This window comes from Dromaius novaehollandiae, chromosome 17 (genome assembly GCF_036370855.1).
Source record: "Dromaius novaehollandiae isolate bDroNov1 chromosome 17, bDroNov1.hap1, whole genome shotgun sequence".
Lineage (NCBI taxonomy): Eukaryota > Metazoa > Chordata > Aves > Casuariiformes > Dromaiidae > Dromaius > Dromaius novaehollandiae.
In genome coordinates, this window is record NC_088114.1 from 1,809,236 (window position 1) to 1,826,508 (window position 17,273).

The window sequence follows — 17,273 nt, forward strand, 5'->3', positions numbered from 1 at the left end:
AGCATTACTTCCTAGATGCCGTACTGAAAATGAAAAACTACATGCCAGTTGTGTTAATGCTTTCAAAGAACACTAATCCACATTTAACTGAATAGCCAGAAATTACAGTTCCTATACTATCTACAAGATTCTTATTATGAAAAAAACCTTCAAAATATAATTTTAAGCTATTACAGAAAGACACCATCTTTAAATAAGAAAAATATTACTAAAGCCCTTTATCTGTAACCTTAAATCTGCATTTTCATAGCACAGCAAACACTAGCTATTTGTGCCATTTAATTATGTTGTGTTTGCAATGTTCACAGAACCATTTAACGCTTCTGTTGTAGCTCACTGAGGAGCAGAGAGAGAAATAGCAACTTTACAGCCATTGGCAGACATTATTCAAAGCCAATAACCCTTTGGAATGTTACAGAGAGATTCTCATCAACCTAAGTATTACAGGAATTACCAGAACTTTGTAGCTTTGATCTTAAACTTCTCATCAGACAGGAAGTCAGCTGGAAAAATTCAATGTGATAAAGAAAAGTCAAGGAAAGTCAAGTGCCAAGCTTGGAGAAAATATGGCATAGCAATGGTTAGTGCTGCTAGCAATCTAGTTAATATACAAAGAGAACACCTCTTCCCCACTGTGATAGCTTACATCAATGAACGAGAAATCAGTGGTCTTTTCTTCAGGGTAGGCGTCTCCCGGAGGAGGCAAATCAGTCCCATCGGTGGAGTCCACGTCAGTGCTGGAACGGTCCAAACTTGTGCTCCTTTGGTCTTTGGAGGAATCATGGTGATCAACCAGGGAGGCAGGCTCCGTTTGAGAGGACAGAGAAGACGGCTGGCTGTTTGGTGGTTGCTTTCTCGTTGAAGTGACATTGTTTTCTGAGGAAGGCGATTCAGGCGCAAAGCTGCAAATTAAGAAAGTGAGGTCTATGAGATTTCAGGGTGAACAATACATGCAAGGACATTTTGGATCATGCAAACCCAGCAGTCATAAGGTAATCCCACGTACTGAAGCACTTATGCACTGCCCCAAGACAGGCAGATCACACAGCACTGGAAGTGGCGTGCAGTCTGAGGAACAGGCCGCGCAGGCGTGGAAGGAAGCAGCAAGTTTCCATCGGCTGCAGAAGGGCTAATAGTGCCGGCACAGCCCTGCAGCAGTGCCCCATCTGCGGCACTCGCCCTGAGGAGAGGACACTTGATGAAGCTGCTGGCAGACTGTCAGCCCTGGTCCTACCTCAGGTGGTCAGGGACCAGCAAACCCCGGGATGTTTTCTGCAAAGAGCTTGCAACCAGCTGCATTAGGGCACAGCTAAAGACAACAGTGATGATTCTGCTGGCATAAATAAATGAAAGTCGAAACAGAAGCTGTGGCTAGAAGTAACAAATGCATCTTTGGAGGTAGCAGGTACCAGCTGCAAGTTAAAAATGAGTATTAGGAATGGTCCTTAGTTGCTGTGCCAGCTCCTGCAACACGGTATGTGCTCTATGCATACAAACCAGTAGTTATGAGCTGTCAGTAATTCCAGTTTCACATTACTCAAAAGGAACTGAAATATCTTCAGCAGTGCAGAAGATTACAACATTTTGGTATCTTTGATTTTCAGTTGTTAATAGACATTGGATTAAAAATGGCATCCCATATGTCCTGACAGACGAAGTGCCTGCATTGATGCTGTCCTGAAATTAAAAGTTGTTTCACTTCAGCTGTATGAGATTTTAACTCTGTTTCTCTTATTGCCACTAGTTTAAGTCCTTAAGAGAGAAAGAACAGAAGGAACAGGAACCATAACTGCCAAGGTGGGAAAAAGGAGAGAGGATAACACTAGTTCAAGTGGACCAGACACTATTTGGAAGTTTAGCCATTTAAAGTAACAACTTGATCACACAGAAGCGATGGAGGTTCATCAAGTCACTCTTCTTGCAGTACATGCCATGTTCTACACTGGCTTCAGCCTGGGCTGTTTTAAAGCATACGAAGAATTAACTGGCAGGGAAGGGGATTGGAAAGGGGAAGAGGGTTGGAAATCCCTACAGAAATCCCATGGGAAAGGCTGAGCCAGTGACTCCAAAAGCTCATGGGGACAAATCCCCTATGGTGTTTTCCACCATGCTGCAGAATACCACGCTCATTCGTAGCATGGGAACAAACCAAAAACATGCCCATGCAATCATGAAACCAGTTCTCCAAAACAACCATTTTCTGCTTTATGTAGGGGTTTATTTCAGAGAGCGCTGCCCATCGAGTCAAGCAGAGGTTTTTCTTTAATGCATGGTACACGGATACAAAATAAGCTGTGAGCAGCAGATGGCACCAAAAGCTAAAGCTGCACCAACCAGCTCTCCAAAAGGCACGTGCTTTTCCAAGCGGTCCTGCCGCCGTGGGGAAGACCTGCATCCCCGCAGACCTGCATCCCCGCGCGAGGATGCTTCCAGCGCATTGCTGAACATCTTCCCTTTGACTAGACTAGCAGGCAAACCAGTGGTAGCGTCAAGACTGATAGCTGTACATGGTTACGTGTCTCCCCGCGTGACGTGGGCACAGCTGGAGACTGTCGGAAGCACAGTAAGACTTTATCAGCAAACCCAGGGCTGCCCTGCTTCAAACTGTAGGAGTTTAAAAAACAAAAGCTAAAATACTGGGGGGGGAGCGGGGGCAGATTTTTTTTTCTGCTAACAAGAGTCCTTTGTTATTAAGTACTTTTTCTTGAGAACATTTCTAGGAAAACCCTTCTAAAAACAACAAAGTGAACATGTATACACATATATACTCTCTCTATACGAATATACGTGTGTGTGTGTATGAATATATATATTTTTTTGAAGGAATAGAGCATAGCATTTGATGTGGTCCACAGTGGTGACCCCTTGGAAGGAAACCACTCAGGATCCTTTTGTTGAATATCAGCCCTCCACCACGCAGCAGCGCGTGCTACAATCTCCAGTTTAGCAGAGAGAACACTGCGCTGACAGTTTCCAGGACGTGAGCAGAGTACATGCCTTTTCCCTCCTTCAGCAGGCCCCAAGATAATTAAGCAATGGCACTAATGAGCTCCAGGGGGAAGTTTTTGTTTATTCTTTCTTACTTCGAATGATGTTTGGTATCTGCAACATTAGCCTTTAGATCCACTAGAAATACGGAGAACGCAGAGACAAAAGACAATTTAGAGACTTAACCATTTTGTGGAAATTAAAACTGCATGTTAAAAGGATCCTCTGTGACTTGCACATCTCTAGGAAGCCTCTTCCCTTCTACCGCCCAAAACGTCAGCTAATACAACGCAGCGCAGTTTTGCAAAGTGAAAACATTTAGGACTGAGCAATGACAGGAATTTGGTTGCTCTCACAGAATTGATGCTGGCTGGTGGTTTCCAGCTCACAGACCTTCCCCGTGGACCCTCCTTGAGAGCTCTTGGGTGCCCGCAGCATCGTCGGGTGCTGAGCACCGTGGTAGGGCCAGGCTCCCCGTGCGGCACGGCGACGGCAGCACAGCGGCCTGCGAGGAGGAGCGATGCTTCCCGTGTGACCAGCCAGTTAGGGAAAAACCTCACATCAGAATAAGGGTCAAATATTGAAATATAAAACCTCCTTTCGGTTCTCATTCCTGAGATTTATCATCATCTTTTCTATTGCATCATTAAGATTTCAAATTTTATGAGCACATCCATATATAGTTTCTAGCAAATTACCAGCAATGTGCAACAGGTGTCATGGGCAGATACTTGCTCTTTCAAGAAATTATCTTTCACTTAGTGCACACAAACACCAGCAAAATGGATGTCACGGATATGCAATAAATTAAGTTTAATCTTCACTTTCAAATGAAATTGAATTTAATTAGCTCTCGAAAGACAGTACTAAAAGGGTATAAAAATGTGTTGCTTCCTCATGTGTAATTAGGAGTCAAAAAGCAGCGGAATCTGTTACAATAACTGCAGAAACGCGTTAGAATCGAAAGGCAGCTCTCGGTATGTACCTAGCACTGAGAAGTCCCCCATCACTCGAGATAAAAGGGAATTTTTAAAAGGAAGTTATTTTCTGTAACTGCAGGTTATCATCCCTTACAGCTAACTGACACCATAGAGGTGGGTTTCTTTTCTAAAACGTTGCCATAGTCTAGCTTGAAGGATTTTTTTTTTTTTTAAGACCATTTTTCCCTTCTGAAGACTGTTCTGATGTAGAACTAAACTTTTTTTCCATGATGTCAACTTGGTGAAGCTTACTAAAGCATTTGAGGAAAAAATAGTTTTTAGATATGCTAAGCAGCAATCCAATTAACGCCTCCACATTAAACCAGCTCCTTCCATTCCAAGCAGTTCTTGGCCAAAGCAGATTGCCAAGGAGCCGAGGAGGGCCCGGACGCTTACGGCAGCGGTGGCTGCGTTCTACTTGGAAACGGTCCTGGCTCCGCTTTTCTAGGAACTCATTGAGCAACAGGACCTTGTTTATCCTGTGGCCATGCAGCCATGGATTTTTATTTCGAAATTCTCTTCCTCCCTCGGAGGAAATGAATTCAGGTACATTAATGAAACACTCCTAAAGGTGCTAAAACAACAGCTTCGCGAGCAGGCTGGTAGCAGGGCTTTGTCCTTGCTGCCGCGCTCGTCCCCCTCTGCCACGGCCGAGCGGCTCGGGGTGGCCAAACGCAGCCGCGAGGGCGTGAGGAACCGTCCGGGGTCAGCTGTATGGTTTGCAACATAAAGCCGGAGGGAAGCGAGCCAGGCAAAACAGGAAAGCTGAATTATCAGCGTCTCCTGCAAGTTCCTGCCTCCGGGCCGGAGAGGAGGGACGCGGCTGCCCCCTCCGCACCCCCAGCCCGCGGCTGCGGGGCCACGCAGCCCCCCGCAAGATGCAGACAGTTCCCGCGCTCTTCCTGGCAGGGCCCTTCCACTTCACAACAAATAAACTGCAAATAAAATGCAGGTTTCAGCGTATTCCAGGCAAGTCTCCATTATAAATTTAATATTTAAAGGGTAAATTATTCTCATTTTTCTCCAGATGCTTGAATTAATACACCAGTAATTCCACTCCAATGAGCCACAAGTCAAGCTAAAAAGCACAGGCAAGGGAAAATGCTGAAGTGTCACTGTAGACATCACTACACTAAAAAACAAACAAACAACAACAAAAAAAAAAAAAACAAAAAAGACCACCCACCCACACCCTAAATATTTGTTACAAAGGAAACAAAATCCCAGGACATGGGGATTAAGAGTTCAATACCTTAATACACCAGAATTTATGTGAAGCTTTTCTAACCAGGAAGAAACATCCAGCTTTGAAATGTTTTGAAACATGCAAAGGGTGCCAGGTTTGTAGCTGAGACAAGTACCTTTGTTCAGAAACTGACTTCACACAGAAAACGTTTAGCATACTAAAAATCAAAGTTAAGCTTTAGAGAAGAGAGCTGGATGTTGGCATGTCATTTAGCCAGCTCACGGAGCTTCAGTGCAGTCAGCACCCTGACTTCATAAGCAATAAAATATTTATAACACACTGTTCTCAAGTGTAAAACACCAAACATAATTGACATTAATATCTATTGTAAGATCTCAACAAGCACAGCATAAAGAAAATTCAGAAAAAAGTGCTATTCTCATGCTATGTTGAGCAGATGAGATACTGGCTCACACAGTACAAATCAAGTCCAAAACACAGCAGATATTCCCTTTCATCACACCAAAACGCTTCAAAGCTAGCGAGATGTGAACATCTTACTCTAACGTGCATCACGACAGAGCAGTGAGCGCACCAGCCGACACCACAGGGCTTACTGCCTGTCCAGGCCTGTCCCGGCATCCCGAACGCCGGATTCAGGCAGGTCCGGCCATCCCACTTCTCCAGCAGTGCAATGCAAATTGGTAAGAAGACACCAAATTTATAAAACAGAGAACAGACCCAAGCAGGGCGAGTGCACCCTGCTAAGCCCAGAGCACTTCCTTCCTAAGGATCAGCCAGGCAAGAGGAGGCACGTGTCACCGAGGGGATTCCTGCCCATCCCTACCTGTCCCCGCTGTGCCGCTGCTCGTTCCAGGTACCGTACTGGCTGTCGGGCTCCCGCACCAGCGTGTCTGTGTCCTTCGCCTCGGGCGGGTGTCTGGAGAAGCACTGCTTCAGCTGATCCTGCACACAGAAAATCCAAACACTCCGTCATTCCTTTATCCCCTGCTTAAATGGCCCGCAGATTTTATTTGCAATAGTGTTTTTGAACTACAAACTAAAGTCAGACAAGATAAAACTGTGCAAATAAACTTAAACAAGGGAAATGGCTATGAACTCTGAGGGATGATTCGCTGTGAAACGAGCACTGTTTTCCTGGGCAAATAACTGGGTCTGAAGGCGGGAACAGACCGCCTTGTTCCAGTAACTCCAGGTTGCATTGAGATTATTGGTATCTTTTAGTATCACAGGTGGCACAAAGCTTTTAGAAGCATCTATGCAAATACGAGGAATTCTGCTGTGGACTATAATCTCCCGAAGCGCATGGGGGAAACATCAGTCCTACCGCTCTTTGTGGAAGTCTCCTGGATTTAATTAAAGAACTTTAACTCTTTTTTTTTGGAAGACCTTCAAATTAAAAAGTTATTTTGCCTGCTAATTGCAAGTCACCATAGCATAGAGCCAGATCCTAGAAAGCCTTTGACAAATCGATGTTTGTTAATTTAAAGCTTACATAAAATAAACCAAGTAGGACAGCAGTATATCTAACAGATTGGTTTTTTTTCTATTTTCTATCTCTGACCTTTCCTTTCCTAAATAATTATTTTGTGAAGGTAGCAGACCTATGAAATAAAGACGGAACAGTCCCTCTAAGGAACCTTCCCTTTCCGGAGGGAGAAACGAGCCCGGTGTTGTCCGGGTTGTGCTCCAGATCTGCAGCGGACCGACGCCAATTTGCCCCAGCACACAGCACTGCAGTCCCTTTTGTGCTGCAGTCGTATCGAGCTACCCACCGAAGTTAGACAGTGACTGAAATAACACATTGTGTGCAGATAATTAAATATGTTGGCCCCTTTTGCATTCATTATCCTGAAATAATACAAACATGGCTTTGAGTGCCATATCAGCTGCTGCCAGATGACATCATCATAAGCAAAGATTAGATATCATTTTCCACCTGTACTACGCTTTTTCCATACTGGAAAAAAAAAAAAAAAAACCACAAAACAAAACAAAACCCACCAAACACACTAGCCTAACCTGTTGGTCTCTTACAGTCTTCGAGGACAGTTTTGCAACATTTTGTGTGGTATCACTTTTCTTACAGGTGTTAAGTCAAAATCTTGTAATTCCCTCTATTTTTTATAATCCTATCGTGTTATTTCTAAACTCATCATACACATTGCTGTGAAACAAACTGGCAGAGGTCAATTCCGTTATATTTGCAGACTCGGTCATCAGCCGCCAGGCTACAGCGATGCTGCAGAAGGGGTGACACGGGCACGCAACGCGGCCCAGGCCTGCAGAACAAGCAACAGGCACCGAGGGGGATCTGCAACTGCAACAGGAAGAACGAACTGCAGCTCTTTCCAGGGCTGAGCATCACCTTCCTCGAGCCGCGTGCTCTGCAGACACACAGACGCTACAGCATTGCAACCGCCCTGACAGACACCGTGGCCAACTGATGCCAGTTCAGGGCTGCTGAATTAGCAATCAGGCATTAGAAAAGGGACCGTTCGGAAGCCCCTGCTGCGTGCACAGCCCTCCGGGGTTGGCACAGAAACAAAACGGCAGGCAGCATGCACCAAGGAATGGTCATGTTCAATGAAATGGGATTCCTTAATCCTACGGGGAAGACAGGAGAGAGAAAGACGCTGCACACCTTTTTCTCACGCTCTTACATTCATTAGCCTAGAGAACGCTATAGCTTCACGGCTATAAAAATATCGATGACTGAGGATAATTAACCAACACCAGCACTGGCTTCTCAGGAAGCTCGGTAACGCCTGCATCTCTAGGAACCAGTCGCTTATTGCCCCAACTATCTTCTGGCACTGCGATGGCAACTGCCGTTCTCTGGTTATACCCCCCTTTGCTACCCTGATGCCTGAAGTCGCACACTGGGTAAGGGAGCAGAAAAGACAGGTTTTCCTATCGTCTGGAGAGGTGGTGTCACGGTCACACGTGCCTTCGCAAAACTCAGGGGTAGGTCAGGAGATTTTATGCTGGGTTCAGTTTCCACAAGTCCGATTTCCTTCGGAGACATGCTGCAAACGCGGTTCCTCAAAAGGGAAGAGGCCGCTGCCACGACGAGCAGCTCCCAGCAGGTAACGCGGAGGCCGGTCTCCCGCGGCACCGAGAAGAGCAGCCCGTCTGGGCAGCTGTCACTGCCGGGCGGCTCAGGCCAGCGCGCCGCAGCAGCGCGCCCAGAGGAACGGCCTGCAGCCCCTCACTTAAATGCAAGGGGCATTACTTTAGCCATGTCTATCTTAAGTGCAGACAGGCAAGCGTCCCGTCACAAAAAGCTGCGTGAAAGAGTGCAGGGTGCAGAAGGCGCTTCTGAAATGTGTCATTTTCCTCCTAAATATTCAATCTCGCCAGTAAAACTGGCACCGGTTGGCGAGTTACCTGCAGCAGAAGTTTCCTGCCCTTCACCTTCCAGATGTTCCCACAGCCCAGTAACTCCCTGGTAGCAATTCCTAAGCTTTATAGACACACATACACGTACACGCAGAGGTAAACTGAGCTCTTGCATTTTTCATTCCAGTTACAAACTTTCAACCTTGAGAAACACATTTAATTCTAAATGCATCTAATTCTAGTTCTAGCTAGAACAGCACTAGGGGAAACTGTCTTCGATGTCTTCGCAGGCACGAGGCAGGGCTTGTGGCACTAGCTCAAACTTTTTATTAGGCCAAACAATTAGTCAGAGAATAATAAACATTCATGTATGTGAATCTCTCTTTAGGCCTGAACTATTTAAAGCCTTCTGCTTCTACCAGGCGAGAACTGCAGAGGAGCTAATGAGCTACGGCGACCTATTAAAGCACCTGAGAGAAACGGGGCAGCCGCCACAGCCCGAACAGGGAGAGGCAGCAGGGGCTGATCCTGGCCCGGCTCACGGCGGCGGTGGTGCAAGCTGGGGCGGGAGGGGAGGCACAGAGGGCTTGGACGGCCCTCGCTGCTCGGAGGAGAGGGTGTGCGTTGAAGAAAGAAGCTACAAAAACCATAAAGATTGCTCCTTCCGGTCCACGATTATTAGAAGCACAAGAATTATGAGTTTCAGTTCTGCTTTTGAACATCTCACTTATACCGTCTTTACCACGCTCCAGAAAGAGTCCAGGCAATCAAAAACACCTAAGTGCCGGGTGCTGGGACTTCGGAGGTGCCTGTGAAAAATCCATCCCGCTTCTTTTCAAAATGCTTACGCTCCAGCTATCAGCTTATTTTTAAATCCAGTAAGCGATGTTCAGGAGAGGCTAGTAGAAAAATAAATGCTTGCCAACAGCTATCACAGCTTCAAGAAAAGTTATTCTGAGAAGAAAAGCAGTCGTAATTTTGGCTATCTTTACCCTTTTGCAGCCTTCACTCTGTCTGCACAACACCTAATAGTTGCTATTAAAACTTTTGCTTGTTTGCTTATCAGTCCGATTCTCTTAGAGCTACACACAGGTACCGCTGTGCTTTATGGCTGAGAGGCTTTTAGACACGAGCAATATAAAATCAATCGGTTAGTTACGTCTGCATTTTCTGACATTAACGTTTCACTAGGAACAACCTGGTGTTACAGACAGGGACCGTGAGCGGTGAACAGACTGGGATCACAGGCTGAAAGCTCTAAAGCATACGACAGAGCAGGAAAAGCAACGCAAGACTCACTGCATGTACGAGAACGAGAGTTTCCAGGTCTGCCACGAGCCCGTCGCATCACACCGTGCCCTATATCATATTCCCTTACCTACAGAACCGTAGGAGACAGACCAAAGGACCCAAACAGACTGCCGAACACTGCTGAGCGCACACGCACAGCCCAGCACGGCGCACCGGGAAGCGGCCTCCGTCGCGGAGAGCAGCCTTCACCCAGGCCCCGGCGAAGCAGGGAGGTGCCTTCCTGCACGGACTGCTCCTGAACACGAGCAGCTTCTCCTTGGCTTTCTGCTCCCCAGCCTAAGTCCTAATTTAAAGTTCACTTCTTCAGATGGCCAAAAATAATCTTTTATTTTTTGTAAATACCTAAGCTCCGTTGAACAAGAGGTCCTACGCGATAAAGGACCAACACGTCTGGCCCAGACGCTCTTTGCTCTGAAGAGTAGATCCACTCCAAACAGAACACCTCCTCCGGACGCAGCACTGCTCATCAGCAACCCAATAAACCCATGCAGACACTCTGCAACCCATTCTTTCTTGATCCATCCTTTGGAAGAAGGGACCAAGGCCGCAAGAAGTGTAGCTAGGCCAGATGCAGCTATTTCTTCCACACAGAATATTCATCATACAGTAAAAACATACTTATCCAAGGAAAGCACAATAAAAAGAGGAGTCTGGCCTCTTCTTGGTGCACAAAATAAAACCAAATAATGAGTTTTAAGGATTTGCTTACTTACAGTCACAGAAGATGTACAAGAGAAATCTTCCCAATCAAATAAATACTACTCTCCACCCAGTATTCAAATGCTGTAATTCTCCAAGATTTGATCTTTAACTTCATAATTCTTACAGAAGTAGCCATGAAAAAAGTCAATTTAATTTTCACATGAAATAAAGCAGCAATCAGAGCTGCACATCTATCTGCATCTCGTTCTACTACTACTTCTAAAATGAGACATTAGGATTTCTATACGCCTCCTTTAGCACTCTCCTGGAATTAAGCTGGTTTGGCAGAAGTCCAGGACTGATTATTCTGGCAATCTCCATTTCCTGAAGGTGAGGCACACACACTATTGCTCCCACCAGCACAACCATTGCACATAAAGCAACTGACACCGCAGAAAGAAGAAAAACTAACCACAGCTAAGAATGGATGCACAGACGTCTGTGAAAGCCTCTTTTGCACTGATGTGAGAAAAAGACCTGACATATGAGGAGAACCAGCTGAGAGCTCTCATGAGTCACAACCTGCACAGAGAGTTTCAAAAATATCTTTGCAGAAAGAGACTGCGATATCAGACAGCCAAAATGACACCCCACAGCTTGAAGTGCAAAAATTAAGAGCTAAAATCTACCAGCATAAAACAAATATGAGCAATTAATTGCACAATGGATTGGAGTTTTGACCACCTGCCTTCTTAATACCAAACTCATGCACAGGGAAAATTTTGCCAGTTTCTTGAAAAGCTTTTTTTTAAAAAAAAAAAAAAAACCCTAAGTAAAAGGCATCAGGAATCAGAAGTTTGGTCAAATTGCCTATATTCAGAACTCCTCCATCCCTTAAGTGTGACATTGCTCATTACTTGCACTTAAGGAGAGTTTACAAGTCCTCGCAAATCCAGAAAACCTTTCCAGTCATGCTCCTGTACTACACCAGGGAGATGGTCGTACACTTTATTTTACTAAAATTTTATTCTACTATTTCACTGTTGACCCTGCTTTGAACAGGAGGCTGGGCTAAATGACTTCCAGAGGTCCTCTCCAACCGGAATTACTCTGTGATTCTCAGCAGGGAAGATGCCCCCATAGTGTTTAACGTTCTGAATCAGATTAGCACGTCCCCCGTTACTGTGGCTGCTTGTTTAAAGCAGATCCTTCATGCAGAGATGGGGCTTTGGGGATGCAGCCCAACCCAGCGCGCCCTGCAGCGGGATGTGCTCTGCCGGCCGGCCGAAGGTATGGGGAAGCAGAAGGTTGGCGGTCTCTCCATCACACAACTACCGCGGCTCAGCTCAGGTAGCAATCACGAAGCAAAGAAACAAGCAAACAAGCAAAGCTTAATTTACCCACTGGCTGTTTCACACTAGCAGAGCTCTTTGCCTCTGTCTAAGGCTTTGCGAAAGGTGGGAAAAAAAATCAGTAGCATTCAATGACGCTCTACTAGCTCCATAAATTCCTATCACTGCCTCCCTTTCTTTTCCTTAGCAACTCAACAGCTTGCACGTAGAACAGGGCCATGGGCAGAGCATCGCTCCCGTCCACCGCCTGCCCCGGCAGGAGAGAGGTCCATCGGCCAGGACACAGCTGCAGCAGTGACCGGCATCCGCGGCCTGAACCGAACAAGAGGAGGTACGCTTGGTGGAAACAAATTTAGCTCTTTCTTACGCTGAAAAGTCCAGATGAAAACAATACATTTATAAATATATCTGGAAATACATTTTGCGTGGTTATTTTTTCCCACACACACAGTTGCTCTGTAATGGCTCAATAACACTATTAGTAAAATCCTTGCCCTTAAGCAGTATGAAAGAGGAGGTGGAAGAGCCCACAGAGAAAGGAGAGGAACACAGAAACCACCCAAGGATTATTATTAAAACTATATTTTTTGGACCACTAACAAAATTAACACGAACATCAAGAACATAACTGATACTTTATAAAAAGAGAGGGCCTTAGAAACCACACAGCACTTTACAACCTATCTACTTGTCTTTATGCACGCTAAATATCTATGCAGCAAGTGGAAAGTCAAACTTAGTGGAGTCGCCATACTACTATTTCCACGTATACTTACTAGCCAGTGGATTAGTGCTGCCCACAAGGAACAAGCCATGCTTCCAGACCAATGCTTCACTTGTTTCCTAGGAATTGGGCAAGGAGATTTACCAGCTCTGTGTTTAAATAAATTTTTGTGAAGAGTAAGTGTTTTCATGCAACAGCGCAGGCAGAAGGCAGCACCCTCTGCCTCCCACCCCACCCTCCAACTGCAGGCACAGATAAACAGCTCTGTCCCCGCTGGCCAGGGAAGTTAAAACCCTCCCGCTGCCTCCGCCCACGGGCATCGACATGCAAGGACTTCCTTAGCCCTAACAAATATCCTGCTCAGCACGATAGGTGTTTCCAAACCAAGGAAGCATTTTACGACCCCTGGAGACCAAGTCAGTGACAAATGGAATTGAATTAATTCAACCTCATATCCTCAAGGATTTTAAATTAATTCTTAGACAGACATCTCTGCTCCTGCCGCCCGGTAAGGAGCCTGCAACGAGCAGCCCTGGTTTACCAAAGCGGAGCTTCCCGCCTGCCGCAGCCCCCGCCGAGCTGCGGGAAGGAGCCGGCGGGTCCAGCGCGGGCGAGCGCCCAGCTGCTGCTGCAGGGCACATCTGGAGCGGGACACGGACACACCGGCACACTCCGGCCCCGGCTTGCAAACCCTCACAGCACTTGCATGCGACATACTGGGCGCTGCCAAATCCTAGGGATCCATGCTGCTCTGCTTAACCACCCGGCAAGTTGGCGATGGTTAATTTTTCCATGTGCAGAGGAATATGTACCAAGTCCCATGGCATAAAACACTCTCACAAATTATATCAGCCACTACAGTTTCACTGTTGCTATGCAACCGTAAGACTGTCAGAGCCATATGTGTTTTCTCCACCTTTTCCACAGGGATATGCTAAGGAACAACCAATTATACTGCTAATGTTAAAAGCCAACAACATTTCCCTTATGAAACATGCACCGTTTTTAGAGGGTCACTGGTTCAATTCTCTATCTTCTCACACCAGGTTTATTGAGTTTCAGCTTGAGGTACAGGCCAGAATCCTAATCCCCCCTCCTTCCCGCCCACCCCCAAAAGGCTGGGCAAAAATCGCAGAAAAGCAGACTTGCGTCTATAGAAATAATGGACAAAACTGCCATCCCTTCCAACCACTAACTCAAAGCATCAGAATTCCAGATTTAAGTTGCAAATAGTCTTTGAAAGAAACTGGAAAGACAGGGCAGAGAAAATCCCAAATTAAATGTACTGGGAAAAAAGGAGAAGTACACGCTCTGCATCCGCATCACAGCTCCCTGGCCGCCAGGACCAGGGGAACAGGGAAATCAGCCCTCTGCTCCCCCGCCCTCTTACCAGGTCTCCCCAAAAACCAACGCCTGCCTGCGACCGCTCACATTTCCGTGGGGAGCTGTGTTCCTGGACTCCTCCTTCTGCAAAGGGACCTTAATTCTCCCCTAAAAGGGGGAGAAGGAACAGGAGAACGCAATTCCCCACGCGCAGGTAAGAAAGAAGAGAAAAGTCACCTTCTGAAGACTAGACTGGCCAAAGCAAAGGCCACCTTGCAAAAGACAGCTTTGTCAGCTTGGTTGAACCCTTGGGATATACCACACTGATTGATTTCTGCCAACACAGCCCAGACTGTGTGTCTTGCTTGGTGCTGAGCAACTACCGAAGGCAGCCGGCACTGAGGGTGCTCGGGTTTGTGCCCGGAAGCCTGGGCTCCATCCTGTCCCGGCGAGTGTCCGTTCCTGTCAAAAACGTCAAATCAATCCGAAGCTGCTCTGTCCCATGTGCACAGTTAACTCAGGTGCTTTCACTTAAAAACCATTACAGCCATTAAGGTCCCTGTCGATACTCCTAAGGCCTTCCTGACACGAAAGCCAGCTCTAATCGCGTCAGGAAAATTCTTTACTTTAGCCCTGTGCTGGAAATGAATCCAAACAAAACTGCACCCGCGGCACCATTCACTCCAACAGACTCGTCTTTCGTGTAGCAGTAACATAAAAATGAAGTCAAAGTGAAAAATAGGTACATTAGATTGATATTTTCATTCCAAGTGGGAGCAACACTAAACACTGGGTACCTGGCACAATTTCTCCATCCAGTCCAACTGTAATAAGGCGCTAAATACTAATACTCATGTCCCGCTTTACACAACATAAACGTGTAAACACACTTGTTAATATCATGCAAAAATTCTTAAAAACACAAAACCAAAAAACCACACACACACACAGTAAAAGCATCACTCGATGAGCAACTTTGTCATAGGAAGATGCTGAAATATTGCATGGGTTTTGCTAGTTCTACAGCCAAACTGCCTCAAACAAGTTTCCTGTGATTTATGTGGTATTTTATTCACACTATTCATACTAAAGTTTGTCTAAATTAAAGTTTACTAAAATTCACAAAGTATCCTAAACTGCTGGTATTAGTAAACGTAAGCTAACGGTTGCTGTCTTAGTCAATGCAGATACCATATTCTAGGCAGTATTTTCAGAGCGGTGCAGAGCGCAGCTGCAGTAATTATCACTTGCGCAAAGTAGACCACAAAAAACCTAAACGCACACCCTGCAAGCCTTCGGCACGCTCGCCTGCACGCCGCGTACGGACTCGCACGTGCTTCCTACTCCCTCTCACTTCTTCCTAGAGGGGAATCCAGCTTTTAGCCGTGTGGCATGGAGCAGCTCAGAAAACGTACCCGTCAGTTGCCTACTAAAAATGAACATAAATTCCTTTGAAATATATGCCTTGTGTTACAGTAGAAATATTTTTGCCTTAATCAAAACCCCTGAACTGTGCCACAGACCTAAATGCTACAAATAATGAAACGAAATTTCAAAGTAGGTCGGAACAGAGTGGCCTCGGATCCTGCTCTACGTCTCCCGCGTAAGAGGATGCTCATCCCTGCAAACGGCGACACGGGAGCCCGGGAAAATCCCTGCCAGCAGGTTCGGTGGTTTGGTGCCGTTTGAAGGGCACGGTCCTGGAGCACTCGCCCGGCCTGAGCCCGAGCCTCCACGAGCTGGATGCCACCACGGCCTCCTTCGCAACGCTCGGACACAAAACCGCTTTCCCTGCTTGCCTCTCTTCTGCTCATCATTTCTCTTATGCTGATGGCTCTTTCATCCATAACCAGCCGTCACGCCGTGCCTTCCAGGAGGAAAGCCCAGCTGATAGGTACGTTTGTTATTTGAAGCACAGTGGGGCAAAACAGAGACCTAAGAAGATATGGCCAAATTAGTGCAAATGAAGCCAGTTCTACCAAGAATCTGGTTAATGCTGCACAACGAAATCTAGTCCGCACTTTTGCAGTTACTCTTAAATTAACCTCCTCACTCCAGCGTGGACTTCAAAGACATCTCAGAGTGTGTCATTTTCTGCACCCCAAAAACAGCGCGGCTGCGACCCACTGCGACGGCTCGCCAGGCACGCGGCACGGGCCTCGGCGCGGGGCTGAGGACGGAGCGGGGCTGGCTCCAAGTGCTGGAAGCGGACGAGAACCAAATTCCAAATATACACTTTGCTACGGCTAAATGGACCATTACAGTACTTCTGAAGGGAATAGGGGAATAGGGGAATAGGGGAATAGGGGAATAGGGGAATAGGGGAATAGGGGAATAGGGGAATAGGGGAATAGGGGAATAGGGGAATAGGGGAATAGGGGAATAGGGGAATAGGGGAATAGGGGAATAGGGGAATAGGGGAATAGGGGAATAGGGGAATAGGGGAATAGGGGAATAGGGGAATAGGGGAATAGGGGAATAGGGGAATAGGGGAATAGGGGAAGTAGTTGGGAACATCCTTAAAATCCCTCCTGTTTCAACACATTAAAATTTTCTTTTCAGCCTTATGCAGTGAAGCTAAAAAGAAATTAAGCCCCCAAAAAGCAAATGCGGCAGGACCAGAGCCCCAGGAGCACCAGGCTGCGCATCAGAAAGACGCTGGGCAGCACAGTGCTGCACCGCTGCCGAGACTGCGCTCCCGGAGGGCACGGGCAGCTCTCGGCAGCAGCAATAAAAGTTGGCACCAAGACTTGAATAGACTCCCTCGTTTCCTACATTGCAAGAGAAACAAGCCAGAACAAGACAATTTTATACGGTTATGTTAGGAAATGAATATATTTGCTTTTTTTGAAAAGCTACATGCTTGGAATCAACACCTCCTACTTACAATACTTTATTTCACAGCTCTTCTGCACAGTTAGTTTTTCCTCATAAGACGCAAATTAAACTTCAAACAAACATTCCTGGAAAAAAAGATGCTTTAAATTTAAGTCTAGATTTTAAGACACACAGAAAGTGATAGGATTTCTTGGCAACAAATAAGTATCAAACACACAGACTTTGGAAACTGTGCATTGCTGCTTTGAACACAAATTTCAGATACCTTGACAGAAATTTTAAAAGGAAGCAGTCAAAATACACACACACACACACACACACACACACACACACACACACACACTCACACTCACTCTGAAAGAAGCACTAGTATTTCATGAAACTAACACAACCTTACAAGATTTTAATAAAAATGTATTGCCACCGTGCCAGGAGTTGTATTCAGTGATGCTTCTGTTTAATGCAATTTATTCCAGTCAGAGCTCCCTGCCCATGCCTTCATGCTTTAAAAAGCAACACGAATGAGCATAAAGTGACCAGCTCTTACAACATTTCTCTTAGCTTCT

At 46.1% G+C, this 17,273-nt stretch overlaps 1 protein-coding gene across 2 annotated transcripts in view; it reads right to left on the reverse strand.

Annotated features, from left to right (window-relative positions):
* The window catches only part of KIAA1671 (KIAA1671 ortholog), a 99,912-nt gene that overhangs the window by 10,432 nt on the left and 72,207 nt on the right, over positions 1-17,273 (reverse strand). For both annotated transcript variants that reach the window (XM_064521867.1, XM_064521866.1), the window contains exons 7-8: positions 6,002-6,120; positions 647-902 (exon numbers count right to left, since the gene is read on the reverse strand). In XM_064521867.1, coding sequence (XP_064377937.1) covers positions 647-902; positions 6,002-6,120 — 375 coding nt within the window. The remainder of the gene's footprint in view (positions 1-646; positions 903-6,001; positions 6,121-17,273) is intronic.